Genomic DNA, 18,258 nt, shown 5'->3' with positions numbered 1-18,258 from the left:
AAAAGCACTGTGAATTAGGCATTAGTTCTCTTTTATAGAAGAAGCAGAAAATGTTTTCTATTCATTCAAACTCAAATAAGAAGATTTTCTGGAGAAATTCAGAAAAAGAGGTAGTTTCATTTTCCACATTAAACATGAGGGTGGATACCTAGTTTTTTGTGTTAATGATTAATGTGATTTGGGCATATAAACTGTTTGTCTTAAAGTATATACTATTTATGTATGCCATTGTTAGCAAATAAAACTTTTCTCAAAACCCTTAGAAATAATTTACTCTTCTTTATTGTTGTTTTTGTTTTGGTATTTAATACCATGTAGTGTGATACCTGGATATACCAATTTGGAGACTGGTATATTATAGATGAAATTAACAACCATATGTAACCAATAAGCATATTTGGGGCTTAGAGGTGAGGCAAAGAACCTCACCCCCCCACTGGTACAAAGACCTCTCCACAGGTGTGGCTGTATACTGGACCGGTAGTCAGTGACGGGTAAGATCCAATTGCAATGGTACCAACCTAAGACAGGAAGCTAACGCCTTGAGGTCAGCTCATCTGATAACGGGTAAAGACCATATGTACTATTGGACAACCTAAGGCAGGCACGGTCCCTAAGCCACATGCTTGTTGTTTAAACAGAGAGGGGGAGACGTTGAGAGCCACAGCCGAAGGGGTCCCAGCAAACTTCCAGCTGCCAGCAAACTTCCAGCTGCCGGCTTGATGACTGGCTCACAGCGGCTCAGCAACATCTAGCTGATTGGCTCCTCTGTGGTGATGCTCATTGGAGATGCTCATTGAGCTGTTTCCCCGCCCTTTCAGATTGCCAGCTGATGATTGGCTCACAGCGGCCCCAGCAACATCTAGCTGATTGGCTCCTCTGTGGTGATGCTCATTGGGCTGTTTCCCTGCCCTTTCAGACCATGGAGCTGCTCATTGGGGGACTTTTTTGGCTCCACCCACACGACCCAGCCAATCAGCCTCAAGAGCAGGAGGATTGTGGGAGGTGGAGAGGCTGGTGGTTGAGGGAGAGGCTTGTGGGAAGCCGGTGGTGGCAGTTGGGCTCTGACGGTTTTTCCTGAGGAGCTGTTTTGTTTGGCTTGTGTGGTTCTAAAAATAAAGTTCGTTTCTTTTGACAAGAGGCTCTTGAATTGTGCCCAGCCAGACTGCGGCAGGGCTTCCTCCAAATAAAATAAGAACTAATGACCAAATCAGATATCTGAATTCATATCAGGGTGGGATTTCTTTTTTCTAATTCTTTTTTCAGTCCTAGGGGTTGAACCCAGGGCCTTGAGAAATGCTAGTCAAGCATTCTACCACTGAGCTACATCCCCAACCTATTTTATTTTTTTTTTTTTTTTGAGACTGGGTCTCACTAAATTGCCATGTTAGCCTTGAACTTGTGATTCTACTGCTTCGGCCTCCCCAGTTGGGATTACAGGTGTGTACCACCACTCTGTTTCTGGGTGGGATTTCTTTGAAAACCAGCAAAATGATTTATTGCCTGATGGAACTACAGGAGGGTGCTAGGGGAGCTAAAAGCAACAGGAAAACAAGCAGATGAGAGACTGCAATGAGAATCTCAAGCAAGGATTTGGAATAAAAGGAAGCCAAGGGACAGTGAATTATTGTTATTGTAATGTAAACCTATTAGCCTGCTGGGCTTTTAATGCCAAAGCACTTCCATTAAAAATTAACAGCTGACAAATGTTTTATAACACTACTCTAAAAAAAATTAGTCATTTGCTTTCATAAAGAATACAACTATGGGGGTGGGATTGTGGCTCAGCTGTAGAGCAGCTGCCTAGCACATGTGAGGCACTGGGTTCAATCCCCAGCACCACATAAAAATAAATAAAATAAAGGAAATGTGTCCATCTACAACTAAAAAAAATTAAAAAAAAAAAAAAGAATACAACTATACAACTATGGGGCTGAAGCTAGAGCCCAATGGCAGAGTGCTTGCCTAGCATGTGCAAGGCACTGGGTTCAAGGCTGTTGTTAAATATGATTAGCACTATATTTAACAACAGCCAAACAAACAAACAAAGACAATCTAAAAATACAAAAACTTTAAAAAAAAATACAACTATGAGGGTTCCAAAAGGAACATTTGTTGAGTTTCATTAACAAATGGAAAGCTCAGAAGGGAAAGGCAACATGCAGAGTCTGCCCCTTTTGTGCTGCAGAGTCAGCTCAGTAACTTCTAAGGATTAGCCTCTGGGAAGACTCTTGCCACTTGGGTCTGTTTATTGCCTTTCCATTTATCATCTGATGTCTCCAAATCACATGCTGGCCTAGGTTGAAGTGGCCAGCCTTCCTATGGACATGTATAGTATGTGTGCTTTTATGGTTCTACTTCAATAAATTAGTTTAAAAGGGAAAAAAATTAAAAAGGAAAGAAGAAAGTGAAGGAAGAGTAATTGGCTCTCTCAGAAGAGTTCCTGGCAGGTTTCCCTCTCCAAGGAGATAACAATGGATAAAGAGGGGAAAAGCACAATTTCTTGAATCTAGTGAACACTTTTCTTCCAAGAATCTCAAAGCTCTTCTTCTCAGCAATAAATCTTAACAATGAATGTATTTTAAACCACTAAGCCACTTTGCAGATACTCTTTTAGTAGTGATATTTTATTATTCAACTGGGATCATTCAGCTCGTATTTAATGGTGTAGAGCTTACCTTGTAAGGTGTTAAAGATGGCAAAGAGATACATGAAGGTGATGTTAACTGGTCCCCAGGCAAAGAAGGCAAAGCCCCAAGTAATTCCCAGTAAAAATGTGAGGCCAGCAATACTCCTGAGGTCTTGAATACTGGTTTTTCGCTGGGCTCCCAGTTGCTTCTTCTTTTTAATTCGACAGAGCTGAACCAGGACGACAATGAACATGCTGATGTTCAGCAAAAATATCACACAGAAATATCCCACAACTGTAATATAGAATACTGCATTGCTGTTGATCCAGCAACTGGAATTTGAGGGGGGGGGAGAAAAAGGGGAAATCACATTACTATGATGAAATAGTGTTCTAAATGATACACTGAGTCTATAATGTTTCACTAAAACATTTTCTACAGGAGGAAAAAAAAAATGATAAAGCCGCTGTTGTCCACAACCATTTATGGCTCTTAAGGAAAAGAATCTATCTTAGGACACTTGGTGATTAAAAATATTTTTAAAAAATATTTTTAGACATTCAGGATTTTACCCTTGCAAACTCTAGAAATTCTATTTCATGAGCTTTATTAATATATGTAATTTGTTTCATTTTTATGAGAGGCTAATAAAATATTTCCAATATAGTTTTTCCTAATTCATTAGTTAAATAATTGCATCTCCAACTACCTTATCTCATTACATATGACAGTGAAGGCTGTTGTTAAATATGATTAGATTTTATTATGATGACAGCTGGAGTTGATATGCTGATTAGATCCTCCATTTTCTTGGAGAATTTTATTTTCTAGTTTACTTAACAATTCCTCAGGGAATTTTGTACTCACAAGTCATCTGGTGAGCCATTAGGGAATTTTCCATAGGATCCAAGCCCGTAATTATGTGGGGATATAATCAGGACAATAGCTACAACCACAGCTGGTACCCCTGGAAGATGGGAAACATTGGTCACACATACTTTTAACAACCAAAGGTGGTGAGAAAAAAAGACTAGAGATTATTCCATTTACTTCTTGTGGCATGGTAGAGACTGGTTATTCACCAAATGAGTTTCTTTTTCTCTTTGACACATGGATAGACCCTCTCAGCCTCCCTGGCAGCCAGGTGTGCATGGCCATGATAGGGGACGGACAGATGCAAGTGGTAGGAACATGAGGTTAGGGGATTAGTTCTATAAATGAGGCCCACTATGCTGATCCCACACACTTTTACTTTTAAAAAGCTATTTACTTGTAGCCCTGTCTGGCTTAAGCTGACAAGATATGTTACATTCCTTAGCAAACTACCTGTTATCTGCAGGAGAAATTCAGGTCCTGAGATGCTGATAAGAAGAACACAAGCTTCAGGGGACTTTTGTGACCTTTACACAGATCAGATCCCAGAACTCAGGGAGATAAGTATAATTCCCCCAACCATAAAATCTGTAAGAATAGGTTCCATGGTCAGCAGAGGCCAAAGTGATCTAAAGTTGCCTTGGCAGTAAGGACTTGAAGGTCTGATGTCATCTACTGTCAGTCAAAAATCAAGAGGTGAATCTGGGTGGAACTCTCTGGAAACTTCCTTGGGATCTCCAATAAATCTGGAGAGCTGGAGAGTCACACTGTTCCTCTCTTCTCTGAGACAACCGACTCTCTCCCTTGAGAGTGTTCCCTTTCTCCTTTCCTATCCCTTCTAATAAACCTATAACGGTGGTGACTTGTCTTAAATCTTTCTGACTTGATCCCTAGAATTGGGGTTTAAAAGGGGGGGTGCTTTCTGCTGCCTCAGTTTCCTGTAAGTCCCCAATCCTGTAACACCACATGACTAAGTTTTGGTCAGTGGAATTTGGTCAGAAGTGATAAATTCCACTCCAGGTCTGCCCTTGTGAGATCTTTTATTCTCTTTTCCCCAAAACTCAGAGTAACCTTGGAAACACCATTTCCAAGAAGTCTTCATCATCTTGGATCCCTGAAAAACTGCAAGACCAGAGACTCTGCTACTCCTTGTAACTGGACCATGTATAAGCAGGAGATGATCATCTGAGATTTCAAGGCTTATTTATCTGTTATAGCAGTGAGTGTTACCCTTAACTTACACATGACTGGAATGTAAATTTAAGAGTAAGCAACTCCTGGTGAATCATTCATAATGAAACCAAAATCCTGATTCTTTTTTTTTTTTTTTTGTGGTGCATGGAGATTGAACCCAGGGCCTTGTACATGTGAGGCAAGTACTCTACCAAAATCCCTATCCCCCCATATCCTGATTATTTAGAACCCAGCGTATCCCAGCTGATATGGGGGAGGTGGCTGCCGCTATTATTGGCTCTCTCAAGGGCCTATGAGTTTAAGAAGAAGAAAATGAGAAGTTCCTATAAGTTTAAAATGGTTTCTGGTTGGGAAAGAGGGATTCTCATCCCTCTAGATCATTACCCATCTGCTCTATGCCACCACCTCACCTATACACAGACCAACCAGCCATCTAACTCAAGGCTCAGGGAAATAAAAAACAATTGCTTTCACAGACTGGCTGGAATGCCTGGTACAATGTAATATTTCATTTAAATCCTTTATATTTGAACCTTCTAATGATATTGACATATGATAATTTCCTAAGAAAGATGTTTTTCTAAAAATACAATACTGGAAGGTTGGGGATATAACTCAGTGGCAAAGCATTTGTCTAGCATGCACAAGGCCCTAGGTTTATCCCCAACACCACAAAATAAATTAAATAAAATAAATTAAAATCAAATAGTGACAGTAGGGCAGCTTGTTCTTCACAAGGGTGTCTGACCTTTAAGCTTTCTCTAAAGAAGACAGAATCTGTGCCCAATATCCAGAACAGGGACTTATCTTTCTGGGGCAAGTTAGGGGAAAAGGTTGTTTTATTTTTCTTCACAAAGAATGATAGGCAGGTGATAAGGATGATGAAAGGTTTGCACTCCTGGCATGTAGGGACTGTTTAGCCTGAAGAAGAGGGAGTCTGCAGAATGGTGGCAGCTGGAATACAGTAGAAGGGGCCTGCACAGGAATCAGAAAGGCAGGCTTGGCTGACTTCTAGCCTTCTGAATTGGGGATAAATCACACTGGCATTTTGAGCCAGTTTCTTCACCTGGAGTTGACAAAAACTGCCTTAAGTACCCCACAGGCTTGATTTTAATAAGGTGATTTATGTGAAAATACCTTGAAAAATTGGGTATTATACTACTTGTGAATAATCCAAAGGATTCCTAGGCAGAAGAGGTATCAGATGATGATGATGATGATGATGATGATGATGATGATGATGATGATGAGGATTTTGTCTTGACAGCAAAACCATTGGTAAATGTCTCCAGGGAGCCAAGTGAACTTAATGGGAAAATGGAACTGAAGAGCTTTGGAAAGTGGTCATTGGCTGCTTTGTAAGATAATGAGCTCCCCAGTAATGGAAGTGTTCAAGCAGCATTTGGATTATCTTTAGTCAAGGAAAATCAGGTGGATTTGAGGAGGCACCAACATTGAGTTAGGATTTGAAGAAGCCCTACAAGATCTTGGGGAAGTCTAAGGCTTTGTGACCTACCACCAATAGGTAACATGATCTGAAATATTGTGCCAGTGTGGCAGTGAAGTTACATTGGTTTACGTGTACATCCTTTCACTCTGCCCTTTGGAGTACATCATTCTCATACATGTGTCTGGTATGTGGGAGATACACATCAGAACAAGACTAGCCAAGAGCTCAGGGATGGAGAATTTGGCCTTATTACCACAAACATTTTTAATTTATTGAGCACATTCTGGTACTTTCTAGCACTTTCTGTGTTAGCTCAAATTCTAGTTGTTGGAGGTATAACAAGGATTCATGGCCCAACCTCAAAGACTTTTACATTCATAATAAATCTAGAGGAAATACCATGTCCTAGAAAAATATTACGCAAGGTAGCTCTGTGGACAGTGTAGCCTGTAGGAAAAGAAAGCTGTTTTAGAAACTTGCCAAGTGTGATCTGCTTCATCATGTCTCTACCTTAATAAAAATCAAAACACTAGAGAAAATGTCCAGGGCATATGAAAGCAAATTTATACGTACCCCAGCCAACAATGCAGAATTTAAGGATGTATTTTCGAATATAAGTATTGAACACTTTGACAAGAGCCAGGTACATATGGAATGCTTCTAGGCCCATCCATGTGAATGAGACCAAGAGAAAATAATGAAGGAATACAGCTACTGAGATGCAGAGGCCTTTTGTGTTATAAAGAGCAATCCATGAATCCAAGAGAAATATTAGGTTCAGCAGGAGCAGAGCAGTACATAGCTGGATGAGGATTTTGGAAGGGTAATCCCTCCGGATCTTTCTAAAAGGAAAGGGTAAGAAAAGGTTAACATTACATTTTGCCAACCCTTACATAAGCATATTTGACAGGCTATCTATGAGTTCTAGGCAGTTTATTTTTATTCTTTGGTAAATGTCTAAGATATGTATAAATTTTCTCTCTCTGAGTGGGTGTATGTATGGGGGACTTTAAAACCAGCAACAAAGGAAAAATCTTAACCAAATCATCTATGGTAACCATATGGAAAATTTGTGTATAGATTTCTGTAGGAATTTTTACATGCTGACTGTTGACCCATACTTTTAAATAGTTTATAGTAGATTCTACTGACTACCCACCCCATATCTCCCAAACTACTTCTAGAAGCATTGCTGCTCCTTCTCATGTAATAGACTACTAAATTCAGACCTTCAAAATGTAGCCAGATTCCCATATTATCCTAGGTTATTAATTAAAATGAGGTCATGGAAAGAGTTTAAACTATAGCTAAATGTAATGGCATAGGAAAATACAGCTAATTGATGACATGTACATGTTTATATGTGCAAAATTAGAACTGGTGAAATCATTCTGAGTAATGGCTGGCTTTATGGTAATTTAGTCTCACTAAGAATATTTCCAAAGGTCTACCAGAAGATCTGTAGTCACAGCTGGACCCTAAATTTGGCACTGAAAATAAATTTGTACATTTCCTGATCAGTGTCCAAAATCTAAATCCCAGAATCTACATATTGTTTCAATTAGCTAATATAACAAGAATGCCTAGTTCTTTCTTTTTCAATAGAATTTGTTAGAATTTTCCCCAAAAAGTGACTAGAGGAACCTTTCTGGTGAGCCAAGAGAAGCCATTTTTTGGAATGTCATTCCTGTTTTGACTTACAAAGCCACACCCACCAAGTATCTATTTTTTTTCCAGTGAGGTTTTTTATACCCTTTTTCATTATCTCTAAACCAGTTAATATATTTAATCTTTTATGCTTGTTCAGTATAATTTAGAAGCTTAATTTACTCATAGTTATTCTGTTTCATGTGTGGCTGTAGCCTATTTCAGACTATAAGGTCTTGGATTTCAGGGTGTGTGTCCATCTTTCATTTCACACTAAATGTCGACTAGGTACCAGGCATCACTCTGGGGTACAGAGACAATTATGCTGCAATCCTTGCCTTTACTGAACTTGAAGACTTATGGAAGGAAGCAAGCAGAGAAGCCAAAAAGCCTCATAAAGTTTCACACCTAGGTGCTCCACTAGGTGGGTGTACAGGGCAGGGCAGGCTGAGGAAAGTGCTTAATTAATACATTTTGGTGATGGAGGCGAGCATCAAGTCCTACAATCCAAAAATTTCCAGTTAAGGATACTCACTCAAAGGCTATGTAGGTTACAAGAGTAATTGACAGAAAAATTGATGAAAGTCCACAACCAATATATGTTATAAATGTCAGAGCCATCATTTGACCAGGTGGTAAAGATGTCCGAGATAGGTCCTGGAAAAGAAAACAGTGCTTTCAATGATCAAATATTTTTATATAAACAAATGAGTCATAATTTACATTTTTTGAGTGTGCTAGGTATCCATCTATAGTCCACTGAACCAACCTATGAGGTAGGCACAAATATTATAATCAGAGAGGTTAAGCAACTTGCCCAAGGTCACATAGCTAGGAAGTAGAGGAGTCACATTCAAATTCAGGTGAGCCTGACTCTAAATCCCATGTACTTGGTCACTTGGTCATTTGGCATGGGCAAAGCACTCGACCGGGATTCTAAAGACTGGCATTTGGCTCCTGGCTCTTACATTTCTTAATTCTATGGTTGGGCAAATGCCACGAGCTTTGATTATAATTTCAATAAAACAACAACAACAGTGCCCCATGCCACCTATCTTTTAGGACTGTGAAAGAGATTAAAGATTATTTATGTCAAAATGTTTTTCAGATTTTTAAAATGTACCAGGCATAGTGCCACACACCTGTAATCCCAGCATCTTGGGAGGCTGAGGCAGGAGGATTACAAGTTCAAAGCCAGCCTCAGCAATTTAGCGAGGCCCTAAGCAACTCAGCGAGACCCTCTCTAAATAAAATATAAAATAGGGCTGGGGATGTGGCTCAGTGTTTGAGTGCCCCTGAGTTCACTACCTGGTACTCCCTTCCAAAAAAAATTTTTTTTAAATGCTTTGCAAACTAAACAATTTTTATTGTCCATTGTAATCTAAATTCCTTGTCTGAGTCATTTAAAGGAGAAATTTTAAATGTAAAAATAGAGTGTGAGCCTGGCAATAGAATGTTATCCCAGAGACTCCAGAAGCTAAGGTAGGACAATTGCAATTTGGAGGCCAGCCTAGGCAACTTGGAGAGACCCTGTCTCAAAATAAAATTTAAAAAGGGCTGGGGATGTGGTTCAGGGGTAGAGCACTTGCCTATCGTATGATGTGTGAGGTCCTGGGTTCAATCCCCAGTAATGGGGAAAAAAAAGAATGTGAAAAAACGTTTGTATTCATACTCAGATAGTTTCCTTTAGATGCATTTGCTTATTAGAAAAGTAATATCATTGGTGTATAACTTTGCCATAATACCATGCTATCTGCTTATCTGTTCAAGTCATACTTTAGATTAGATATCTAGATATGTTGCCCAGCTTCCCCTCAGTCCCAGAATACAAGGCCATTGTGCATGGTCATGTTACCAATAGGACCCCAAAGCTGGTAAGGTGGCTACAGGTACAGATGGTTTCATTCAGCTTCCTTTCTTTGACCGAGCAGCCATCTGATGACCAGCCTCCTCTGCCACCTGTTGGCATCAGAAAGAATATCTGTCCTATCAGCAAGGCCACAGCATCCATGACTCCCCACCTTCCCCAATCACCCACTCAGGATCTTGACAAGGTTATGACGAGAACCTACCATTTCTGCCCAAGTCCCAAAATACACATTTCACTGTTAAGTCATCCTGCGGTAGAAAGATAAATCATAATTAATTAATTTTCTGAACTGAAAAGCAATTGGGAAAAAAATTATGGTATTTTTTATTACAGAATCTCATGCTTGATTTTGAGAGTTACTGTTTTATGTGGTCCCCACAAGAGGGAGCCCCATATAGGTCATGAATCCTTAAGCATATCAGTCATGCATAGGGATGGCCCTGGGACCTTGACAAAGCACAGTCAGACTGAGTAGACCTGGGGTAGGTCCTGAGAGCTTACATTCTAGCCAACTCCCAGGTGATGCTGATGCTTCCAGTATGCAAACCACACCGTGAATAGAGAGGTCACAGCTCAAGTTCAAAGTGAACTGAGCTGAAAGGCTATCTCTTGGAGGTGAAAATCAGACCTACATGCACTGAAATTCAGCAATTGACAAGGGCTTGCATTTGCATCCATCCTTCTTGGATACTAGGTGGTCATTTACTAGGTGTGTTAAGATCCTACAGAGTAACTATGCAATTCTAGTCTCACACATGAGTCTAATGAGTTCAAGATCCTTTTTGCTGTCTTTCTCAAGTCATGTCTTATGGACATAGTTTGCATAAGGTGTTCCTAGTCAATGAGCAGCTCAGACTGGCCTCTCCTCACCTGGCTTGGATCTGTGTGCTTCAGTGTGACTGTCACATTTCTTGTCAAGTTCTTGACAGTCAGGTTTGCAACACTTGATGATATGACATAGCTGATCAGAGAAAGGTTCTCCAGAGAAGGGTCCTAGAACACCAAAGAATCAGCAAGATGACAAGGGAAAATAAAATCTGATCAGAGTTTTAGAGCTAGAAGGGACACAAAAGACATTTAAACCACATTATTTTATAATGGTAGGTCAGAAATTGAGGGTCCAGGAATAAAGTGACTTTCCCAAGGGACCACAATTAGAAGCAGACCTTATTTCACTACAATGCCATAAATACTGAGATAAATTGCATAGATCAATACAATAGGACCTCATGAATCTTCAAAGGAACATAATATTAGTCCATTTAAACTGAATGTCCCTGAGCAAGTTACTTAACCTCTCTGTGCCTCCGTTGCGTAGTTTCCTCCCTCATAGCTTTGCTAGAAGGACGAGTCAACATTAATAAATGCTTAGGGTAGTGCTTGGCAATTGGTAAATACTATGTAAGTGTCTGTTACAGTTAGTTATCATCACCAGCACCATTAGGCTATGAATAAATATAAACTGCAGAGTTGCAGTAATTCATTTGACTTGTAGCAGGTGTAGAAATATACGAGGGTTAAAAGGAATAAATCCCCCACCTCCAAATGAAACGCAAACCAAAAGCAGTGAGCAGCAACTTTACCTGAAACAGGGCAGGTGTTTCAAAAAAATTGAACTGAATCCTGGAAGCTAGCTCCACATCATTAGCTGGCAAATTACTCATCAACGATGAAGGCAGAGTAATCATGCCAATACTATTGTCAGGAGCTTGAGTTTCCAGAGAAACCTGAAAATCGAGTAAGAGATAATGAAAATGTCTGGAACTGGTATAACAAGGAGATGGAAAACATAGCTAATTAAGATGGAGGGTCCTGTAAGGGCTTGATCTGTGGTACTTCTACATAAAATGGCTCCTGCTTCTCTGTTTTGTTGCTACTAAATGAAAGAGAGGATATGAAATAATGAGACAAGGACTCCAAGAGGGAAAGGAAACGTGTTAAGGATACACAGAAATAGTCAAATACTTTTCCCATAAAAAATTAGATTGTACCTGCAGATTTGCAGGGTCTTGGGCCGCAAAGGTAGTTGTGTTGAAATTATTGGCATTTACTCTGATCACAGCCAGAGCCAAAGAAGGGGAGGTTAGACTTATGGTCTTGTTTGAAAAATTCAGCTGTAAGCCAATGTCATCTACAACTTTTAGCAACCTGTAAAGAGAGACGGCAGTTTAAATTTAGCACTCTCATTTTGTCTCCCCCATTCTAAGCAGTTGTAGAGTAGCAACTTGAGAAGTCAAACGAACTTTCCTTGAGAGAAAAACAATTGGCTATAACTCATCATGTACACAGCATCTTTACTATTAGAGGGTCCCTCTTAGCACCTCTTTAGTTTGCTAAGCCATACCTTTGAGCCAGAGGGGCCAGCAAGGCGGGAGGAGAATGAAGGAGTTTGCTGACTTTGTTTATCATTTCGCCTGCAAGGTTAGGCTCCAAGCTGCCAAAGGACAGAGTTTTCTCCATCTGGGACACTTGGTTCTCAAGATCAGAAACACTGCTGGTGTTGAAAATTTCTGTATCAAAGAGGAAAATTGTTTTATGAACACATGATGGAAAGATCACTAATGAAGATAAACATAGATAAACATACAAAGCCCCTGATCTGATCTGGTCAACCCGATCTTAGATAATTGCCCCAGAGAAAAGAAAGCTTAGAAAAGCTTTCTTAAGAAAGCTTAGTCATGAGCCAGGCATGATTACAGCACACACCTGCAATCCCAGTAGTATATATCCATACAGTGGAATATTACTCAGTGATAAAAAGGAAATATTGACCAATGCAGTCTACAACATGGGTGGATCACCAGTTTTCCAACACATTATGCTAAGTGAAAGAAGCCAAGCTCAAAAGGCCACATACTATGTGATTCTCATCATATGACATTCTAGAAAATTCAAAACTACAGGGAAATAGAACAGATTAGTGGTGGAGGGGCTGGGGGTAAGTGTTGGCTTCAAAGAGACCAAAGGGGACTTTGGGGGTGGTAGAAAAGTTATATATCTTTTTTTTTTTTTTTTTTGAGGGAGGAAGTACCAAGGATTGAAGTCAGGGGCACTCAACCACTGAGCCACATCCTCATCCCTATTTTTTATTTTATTTAAAGATAGGATCTCACTGAGTTGCTTAGTGCTTCACTTTTGCTGAGGTTGGCTTTGAACTCGCAATCCTCCTGCCTCAGCCTTCAGAGCCACTGGGATTACAGGCATGAGCCACCACACCTGGCTAAGTTATTTATTTTGATTGGTGATCATGGTTACATGACTATGGGTACTTATCCAACTGCACAGAACAATAAAAATTTCACTTAGCTGGGAGTGGTGGTGCACACCTATAATCCCAGCAATTTGGGAGACTAAGACAGGAGGATGGCAAGTTTAAGGCCAGCCTCAGCAATTTAGTGAGACCCAAAGCAATTTAGTGAAACCTTATCTTAAAATTTAAAAAAGGGTGTGTGTGTGTGTGGGGGGGGGTGCTGGTAGAGTGTCCCTGGGTTCAATCCTCAGTACCAAAGAAAGAAAAAGAAATTCATTTATCCACAGAATTAGATAAATTTTACTATATGTAAATTATATACTTCAGTAAACCTAACTCAAAAATATAAAAGCGTATCAGAGTATTTAGTGTATATCACACCACTGCAAATATACTTGCATTTAATTTATATCATGTACACAGGATTTTATGTGGGTCACTAGAAGCCCTTTTGTGAAAAAATTATGAAATCAACAGCTGGACTCTCAGGAAGCCTAATTTTTATAGTGTATCTAATTGGAGCTGGACTCTCAGCTAAGCCTGATTTTTATAGTCTATTTAACTGAGAATATAAACCTATCTTTAACAGCAAAAAAGTCTCTTCATTTTGCCACTAACATTCTATTATTTTGGATATTCCCTTCTAATCTTTATCCCTGTGTATTCACACTATTATAAACATGGTGAGCAAAATATCTGTCACTGGGCCTTTTTAAATTCACATCCAGACTTGAAAAATGCCCCCAAGAGTTTTTATATAGCTGTTCTAATGACCTACATGGTTTCATGATAGTCACTGGGTTGAGGTGGCATATCCTTTGTAATCATTCCTCTCCCGTGGAATTAAGTTTTATCTACTTTTTGGCTACCAGGTAATACTCCAATGTGCATCTTCTGCAGGTATCATTTCTGATGCCCCAGGAGTAGAAGCACAGGATCAGGAGGCTACTTTGATGGTTTTTGTGCGACCCCTTAGGTTGATTCTAAGGATAGATGGGAATAGCTTTGGAAAGATGGATTTTGCAGGCCTAGACTAACAAACTTCAATTGAACTTTATTCTTTACCAGCCACTGAAACTTCCCTTGACTAGGGCCCTAATGATCCTATGATTTTACCTAAAATGTTAATATTCATTTTTAAAATTATTTAAGAGAGGGTATTCAAAGTGGAAGAATTAACAAGTCATTTGGCAGAAGCTCCAAATTTCCTGGTGATGCTAGAGCCATGACAGAGGGGGCAGAAAACAATACCTGAGCTTCAATCTAATGTCACCCAAAATTTGGCTTTGCCTCCCAGGCTCCAAATTGTAGAGGAAGATCTGTTTCTTACACACTGATTTGAAACTCCAGAGTATCCAGAATTCTCTGCTTCTTTCCATCTTGCCTTTATCTCCGTAACACTAAGCCTACCTGGCACCTGGGAGCCCCTTGCAGTTTCCACAGTATGCTCATGCCTGCCATCATTTTCAATGCAGTGCAGTTAGTGTGGTTATTTCCATCTTTACACAGAATAGGTAGAGCAGGAGTCAACTGTTTGTCCCAGATCACCTTGTCTGTGAGGACCTAAGCCTAGATCTTCTAAATGTTTCTCCCTTTCCAAAAAAGAAAGGCTCCACGTGGTCTTATCACATATCTTGATTTGCAAGGCGGCAGCTGCCGGTCAGGCCCAATCCCAACTACCGCAGGAGCAGCTTGGCTTCTTATACTTACCTGTTTTGACAGGAGGAGTGCTGATGCTGATGTCATTTGAAGATGCAGATGGGACAGGTGTGGTGGGAGAGGGAAGTGAGGACTTCACAGGTGGTGGGGTATGGGAAGGATTGGTTTGGGGCAGAGGGGAAGAGAGAGTTCCAGACTGGGTGGGCATACTGATGGCAGGGCTGGAAGCTATGGGAGCTGAAGGCTGGGGAAGAGAAAAGTGATTCTTCTGTGTCAGAGAGGGAGTGTTCTGGGTCACAGGAGGATGATTAAGGGATTCAGCAAAAGAGAAGGCACTGGCTATCTGGGAAAAGATGGTGGTCTGAGGAGCAACTGGGATGGGTTTGCTGGAAGAAGAAAATGGTGGGCCATGTGGATATTCAGCAAGACAGACAATGGGATCCTGCAGATCACTAAAAGAAAAAAAAAATCAGAGATGCATGTGAGACACAAATGTCTACAGAGGAGTGAATCTCCTTCCTCTGGCAGCCATCTGACACCACCAAATTGACATGGTTACATCAAAGATGTACCACTTCCAGTCTCTGCCATTTTACACCCTCTGTGCCCCTGCCACTGGCCCCTGACTGCTTCTACCACCTACTTCTAGGGGGAAGAATTTTTAACATTCTTTTAGACCCCCTAGTTCTGTTTCACCAATTTGCAGCTGCTCTGGGGCTCTCTGCCTTATCATTTATTACTCCACTGAGGGGATCCTATAGCATTCCCATGTATTACTAGGGAAGGGAGCTGTTAAATGCCCTATGACCCAAGTGGTTTCCATATACTAGGAATCTGTATTAACCAACTTCATACTGCTATAGTCTGACATAGTGGTACTGGTACATGGTAAATGACCAAGAAAAGTTGGTTGAATGCAAAGATAAATCACACTGGAGCCAAAGGAATGGGGTCCCCAGCTTGTAAATCATCTGCCCTCGATGCGTGAGAACTATTCAAAAAACTTTAAAAAACAAATCATCTCTATATATGTATATATAATATTATATATATATATATATATATATATATATATATATATATATATATATATATATATATATATATATAGAGAGAGAGAGAGAGAGAGAGAGAGAGAGGAAATAGGTAGATTGATTTGTCTGGCTTACTCCTTAGTGTCTGATGCAGTTGGTCTTGGGGCGAGGTGTTGGGGTGTGGAGGTCCCAGGCACGTGTATTTTTTATACTCTCAGGTGATTTTCCTGAGTATCAAAGATTGAGAAGAACTCACCTACTATCAGCACATGATCTATTAGTCTATAGGGGGGAAAAATTTGAGGGGACAACAAATGATCACCCAGGGATGTCTCTGATGGACCCAGTTTTAGAGACTTAGAACACCAAGGAGAATGTGTCTTGGAGCTTCTCTTGAGTGAGAGGAGGGAGGACTACTAAGTGGAGGGGCATAAGCCCAGTCACAACCATAAAGAGAAGTGCCAGCTGACCTGCAGTCTCTGGCAATGGGGCTGGGCATTTGTACCCCTCTGAATATGCTTACTCATAGAGATATGGCCCTCATAGAGTGTTCTCATCTGACATTCAGAGCTTGATAAACATATGTACAGACCTATATGATCTAGATCTAAACATACAGGGTTTCCAGAAAGCCACTTTAATAATCAGCACATTTTCAAAGTGTCCCAGGTGTTTCTAACATACCATCCATCTTAAGAACCAATACATTAGAAAGATCCTGGTGATCATTCAATTCTAGCCCAGTGGTTTTCAAATTTGGCTGCACATTAGAATCATCTCACTTCAGGGAGGGGGTGTAAAAACCCAGAAGTACAAACTATACTCCAGACCAGTCTCTGAGAGTGGGAGGCAGACACTGGTGTTTTTGAAATTCCTCGCATGGTTGCAAAATGCAGCCAGAATTGAGAACCACTGCGCTGCTCTATGGCCTAGATTCTCAATTCTCAAAGTGGGGTCCAGGGACCAGCAGCACTGGCTTTTTATCAAGAGATTTGCTAGAAATACACAATCCAGGACCCCACCCCATACCTACTATATTATAATATGCAATTTAACAGATCCTCAGTGAGTGATAGACACAGGAATATTTGAGATGTACTTATCTAATCCACTTCCTAATTTCATGGAGATCTAATTTGTTTCCTCATTTTACCTAGAACTTTGAAGGTAAAAAAGCAGCTACTCTAGAACTTGAATACACAGCTAGTTAATGATATAGCCCTAGCAGACACTGGGATCACATTCTGCCTTCTTTTCTATGTCCTGCTTCTTCTTCCTAATACCTCCCTGAATGGGTAGACATTAGGGTATAGTAGGGCTGCCTCAAAAGAAGGATGATCTTCTGCTTTCATTCTGATGCTTCCAGAAATTCTAACCCCCAAATGGGTCTCAACCTTCCAGCTTAATAGGGGATGTCAAGCTTAATGAGGTATGTTCCTCTTCACATTTTATTGCCAAAAAAAAAAAAAAATGCTATAAATTCTTAACCAAAGACTTTTAGCTATTCCTTGAGCTCAATGTTTTCATATACCCCAGAAATATAATCCACCCAGAGCAGACAAACTACACTTAACCTTCTATTCCATATAGGAAGCTTTCACATTTAAAAAAAAAATGCATGTCTTTTTTTTTCAATTACAATTTTTATCTGACCATAGAAAAAAATTAGAAAATGCTGAAAAGCAGGGGATGGTAAGAAGAAATAAAAAGTAAAAAAAAAAAAAAATACTCATCCTGCCAGCAGACAAGTCAATCATGGGTAACCATTGTGAACATTTTCATTCATTTCTTTCCTATTTTTTTCTATGTCTATTTTTTATACCCCTGTGATCACATTATAGGCAACTGTCAGAGTCTTCTGCTATTTTGAAGCATCTATCTCCCAGTTTTCCTCCATTGAAGAGATAAATTTAAGGCAGTGAATCTCAACTTAGTTACAGATTAGTATCAATAGAAAGGCTTTCCATACCTAAGCCATGTCCCAGACCAATTATATTAGAATCTCTGAGGGGTGAATAAGAATCAGTATTTCTTTAAAACATTTTAATTTGAACAAATTTTAGCTCACAGAAATTCTTCAAAAACAGTAATAAGAATTCCATGTACCCTCAACAGCTTCTTCTAATATCTAGAATTAGACCAATATTTGTTTATTTTGTTTTGTTTTGAGACAGGGTTTCCCTATGTTACCTAGACTGGCCTTAATCTTGTGATCCTCCTACTTCAGTCTCCTGAATCCTATCAAAATTTAGTATCTATAATAAAGGAATCACCTCAAACCCCTGGAAAAAGATGGAATTTTTAATAAATGGTGCTTTTTAATAAATTTTGCTAAACATTTGAAAGAAGATAAAATTAGATCCATATCTCACACCACACACAAGAATAGATTCAATGAATCTAATGTGAAAAATGAAACCACACAAGTATATAAAAATAAAAGGGTAAATGCCTCTACCACCTTGATATAACAAAAGGCTTCCTAATCATGCCTCCAAATCTACAGGCAATATAAGAAAAGACTGATAAATTTAGTCACATAATTTTTTTTAAATTTCCAGGAAAAAAAACATGATAAACAAATTCAAAATAGACAATGGACAAGGCTGGGAATTCTCAGTGCTTGGCTAGCATGTGCAAGGCCCTGAGCT

The 18,258-nt window shown here is 39.7% G+C and overlaps 1 protein-coding gene across 11 annotated transcripts in view; it reads right to left on the bottom strand.

Annotated features, from left to right (window-relative positions):
* Adgrg2 (adhesion G protein-coupled receptor G2) overlaps positions 1 to 18,258 on the bottom strand; it is a 113,370-nt gene that overhangs the window by 7,120 nt on the left and 87,992 nt on the right. For all 11 annotated transcript variants that reach the window (XM_078035070.1, XM_078035062.1, XM_078035065.1 and 8 more), the window contains 11 exons: positions 14,625 to 15,025; positions 12,009 to 12,174; positions 11,656 to 11,812; positions 11,248 to 11,391; positions 10,535 to 10,657; positions 9,867 to 9,912; positions 9,650 to 9,753; positions 8,330 to 8,451; positions 6,721 to 6,989; positions 3,498 to 3,597; positions 2,679 to 2,962 (listed from right to left, as the gene is read on the bottom strand). In XM_078035070.1, coding sequence (XP_077891196.1) covers positions 2,679 to 2,962; positions 3,498 to 3,597; positions 6,721 to 6,989; positions 8,330 to 8,451; positions 9,650 to 9,753; positions 9,867 to 9,912; positions 10,535 to 10,657; positions 11,248 to 11,391; positions 11,656 to 11,812; positions 12,009 to 12,174; positions 14,625 to 15,025 — 1,916 coding nt within the window. The remainder of the gene's footprint in view (positions 1 to 2,678; positions 2,963 to 3,497; positions 3,598 to 6,720; positions 6,990 to 8,329; positions 8,452 to 9,649; positions 9,754 to 9,866; positions 9,913 to 10,534; positions 10,658 to 11,247; positions 11,392 to 11,655; positions 11,813 to 12,008; positions 12,175 to 14,624; positions 15,026 to 18,258) is intronic.

The sequence above is a fragment of the Ictidomys tridecemlineatus genome, chromosome X, assembly GCF_052094955.1.
Source record: "Ictidomys tridecemlineatus isolate mIctTri1 chromosome X, mIctTri1.hap1, whole genome shotgun sequence".
NCBI classification, from domain to species: Eukaryota; Metazoa; Chordata; class Mammalia; order Rodentia; family Sciuridae; genus Ictidomys; species Ictidomys tridecemlineatus.
Note: the sequence above shows the minus strand (reverse complement) of the source record. Positions and strands in the feature narration are given on the sequence as shown.